The following is a 3,621-nucleotide window of genomic DNA, read 5'->3' on the forward strand; positions in this document are numbered from 1 at the left end:
AAAGGAACATCAGTCCATGGCTTACAAAGCATCACTTTTCCAAAATAGATTTGAAAAGTAAACTGCTTTTCTCTCTGTATTGTTCGGGCAGTTAAATAATCCATTGAAAAGTATCTGAATATTTCGTCATATAAGGAAAAGCTTATTTCTTTCAGGAACTAGGGCAATCATCTTTTTCATGCATCACAGTTTGCTTTCAGCAAAGTCACTGGGACAGAAATAATCCTGCTGTGAAATGGAGAATCCCAGTCATGAGTGTGTGTATGCAGCGCTCTATCGTGAAGGTCATCTCCTACACCAGCAGGGGTCCATCATGTTTCTCAAATAGCAGCTGAGGCAACAGCCTGAGGCATCCCAGCTATGAGGCCCATGCAGGCAACACTGCCCTATCAGCTGGCCAACATCCATGCCAAGTTTGTGCTGATTGGTTGGCGAGGAATTCCACAACCCTTTCATTGGCTGTTTGAAGAACCATATGACAGCATATGCAAATTGTCTCTATGTGGCAGTTGAAATCCCTGAGTGCGGAGCACAACCCCCACACTCTGTGGCAGGAAGAGCAAGACTGAGGCGGAAGAAAAGGAGGCGTGACGGCAGTATGACATTTTGAGAAACGCTGCTACCAGTCAAAGGGACAGAAAACTTTTAAAAGTGCCTTTCTCCTTGGAACTGTTTATTCCTTTATCCCATGAGTGCTGCAAGGTAAGGATCTGAAAGCGCTTGGTTTTGGTTTTGCAAAAGTGACGCACGTCATGCTGAAACATAAAGATGATTGAACGTCTTTAAAAGTTTTTTGTGTGCATGATTTAGATCCCAAGTCTAGTTTAGATTTAATATGCATATTATAAAGAAGCATTATTTGTAAAATGGGGACTCTTCACAGAAACAGAAATTGCAAAGTTTGGGGATTTTGCAATTGGCAAATTGATTGCAGAAGTGACAAGTTACATCAAACCAGCACTTTTTTTTGAAGTCAGAAAAGTAAAGCCACTGTTCTACTCCTTCCCCATTTCTCTTTCTATATCTCTCAACTTACCAACTCTCTCCCTACCTCCCTCTCACACCACCTCCCCTCTTCTCTTCCCCCTGGCTCCCTCAGTTTGCTCAGGTCTTTCAGTCCATCAGCAATGCCTGGTCCAGTAATGCCCATGGACATGGCTATGACATTCTACATCAGCCACTCTCCGCCTCCTCTCAGAGGTTTCCTCAGCTCCTACGAGCAGCTTCAGAGGACCAAGAACCGGGTCAACCAGCAGCTCTACAAACCACTGCGCCCATGTCTCAGCAACCTGCAGAAAGCTGAGGATGATGGCAGCTGCGAGGGCTGGAACAACAGCAAGGCTGGCAAGAAGAAGGTGGTTTTCGCAGACACGAAGGGCATGTCACTCACCGCCATCCATGTCTTCTCCAAGTTCGACGATGAGCCATATCAAAACAAGAGTTGTAGGGGAATCAGCGAGGAGCTGCAATTTGACATGGCAGACCTGGAAACAGCCACAATGGATCTTAAGATCAGCTTAATGCGCAACCTGGCACTGGACTTTAAACAGCCCTCAGCCGACTACTTGGATTTCCGAAACCGCCTGATTCAGAACTCAGTCTGTTTGGAGAACTGCTCGCTGCAGGAGCGCTCGTTGACCGGCACCATCAAGGTCCGGAACAAGGGGTTTGAGAAGTCGGTGCAGTTGCGCGCCACATTCGACTCGTGGGTCAGCTTCACTGACGTTGAATGCACCTTCATGAACAACATCTACAGCTGCCAGGATGCTGACACCTTTGCATTTGTCCTGGAGCTGCCTCTACACATCCCACCACAGAATCGCGTCGAGTTCTGCATCAGTTTCAAATCCCAGGGTCAGACCTTCTGGGACAATAACGACGGCAAGAACTACGTTCTCAAGCATGGTAGCTGTGACGGAGAGAACTTGAACACTCACATGCCCCAAACTTCTGTTGAGCAGAGGAAGGCATCAGAGCACAAAAACGGGGGTGTGAAGGTACTGGAGATGGAATTTGATCAGTTTGGCAGCCCACGGATGTCCAGCGGACTCTTTCCTGGCTGGCAGAGCTGGGGCGAGATTGGTAACGCCGTGCCTTATTGGTGAAAACGTCAGAATGTTTGATGAAATGTCATTGGAAACCAGCTGTGCATAGACTGGTTCTCAGCCAGGACTAAGCTGAAGCAAACAACCTCTGCTTTTTTTAGCAGCGGAAGTGTACAAACCAGTCAGAAACCTGTAATGTCCTTAACTGACCCGCTTCCTGTTGTAACATGATCATTAGGCCCGAGAGACCGAATGAAATGTGGTTGGAGGACAAAAAAATGGGAAAAGAATTATCATTTTTCACATAATGCTCTTTTGTAAAATATTAATGTGCCTTCTCAGAGTGCCTGCCCACTAAAATACAGACAATTTGTACAGCCCACTACAAATGTTGAGCCCCTTCTGAGGGCCTGATGTAATGGTTAAATATGCACTGATTGCGATGTCCCTCTCAATGTGATGTCTGAAACTGAAGACGTGGAAATGGAGCTGATTAAGTCCTTCATATTGAAGGGAAAGTACGGAGTGCATGGCAATACAATGCTTCTCTAAAGAACTAAAGAAACACAATTGATTCATTTCTAATGAAAAAATGGACACGGCACCTTTTCACTTTCAAACGAAGGAATAATAAAATATGATTCAAAAGGCCTTCATTTTTAAGTGTTGACATAAAGGTACATGCAACCCTTTCTTTCCCTCGATGTAAATAGTACTTGTTTGATGAAAAATGTTTGGAAGATGGAAGTTTGAGGTTTCTGGTGGAACCGAGTTGCTGTCAACAGATGTGTCAGAAGAGAGACTCTGCACGTGATTGGTTGTCTCTAACGAGGAAGACGTTTGGAAATTTTGGTGGTTCAAGTATGTCAAGAAAAGAGATGATTGAAGAAGAATGTTTTTAAGAAGTGCAATTCTGTGATGAGTGTACAGTATGTGTGGTTGGAAGTGGGATATCTATTTTTACTCAACATGAAGAAACGTCTTTGCCCGAGCATTTTGTTTCACTTGAAGGTGTGTGTGATGTATTTCCCTTGCAGAAATAAATTTTTATATTTAAAAATAATTCATGGCTTCGACCCTTTTGTTATGAATGTTTTGGAAGTTTTTTGCTCAGTATGATGATCAAGACAAAACTTCCAGGTGTTTTAATGGAAGTGCTTAATGTGTAATAACATTTATTATACACATGTAATAATGATTTAGAAATAAAAGTCAAAAGGATCATTTTTTTTCTCTATTTCCATCAGCTCTTTACACATTTTTGTGTAACTAACTGTACTTAATTCCGTACTTAATTCCTTTTTTTCATTATTTATTTTTTTACTTCCACAATGCCTTCCAAATGTGCACATAAAGGTACAATTAGTGCTCCACACATCAAAGAAATACATCCAGTACAACTATTCAAAACACAACAGGTTTATAGAGCTGGGACTCAGACATAACAACAATTAACAAATGTACTCATTTAATCAAACCTGTTCGAGGTTTATTACATAAGTGATGTTTGTAAACATACTATAGGAGCAAACTATATACAAACTATAGTCTTATGTTTACAAACATTTGAGTTACA

At 42.4% G+C, this 3,621-nt stretch overlaps 1 protein-coding gene across 1 annotated transcript; it reads left to right on the forward strand.

Annotated features, from left to right (window-relative positions):
- Window positions 1-557: 557 nt before the first annotated feature.
- LOC306786089 (protein phosphatase 1 regulatory subunit 3C-B-like) lies at window positions 558-3,102 on the forward strand. Its single transcript, XM_079280728.1, has 2 exons — window positions 558-702; window positions 1,100-3,102. The coding sequence occupies exons 1-2, from the start codon at window positions 689-691 to the stop codon at window positions 2,103-2,105; spliced, it is 1,020 nt and encodes a 339-aa protein (XP_079136854.1). The 5' UTR covers window positions 558-688; the 3' UTR covers window positions 2,106-3,102.
- The last annotated feature ends 519 nt before the right edge of the window (window positions 3,103-3,621 follow it).

Source organism: Melanostigma gelatinosum, assembly GCF_949748355.1.
Source record: "Melanostigma gelatinosum genome assembly, chromosome: 12".
Taxonomy (NCBI): Eukaryota; Metazoa; Chordata; class Actinopteri; order Perciformes; family Zoarcidae; genus Melanostigma; species Melanostigma gelatinosum.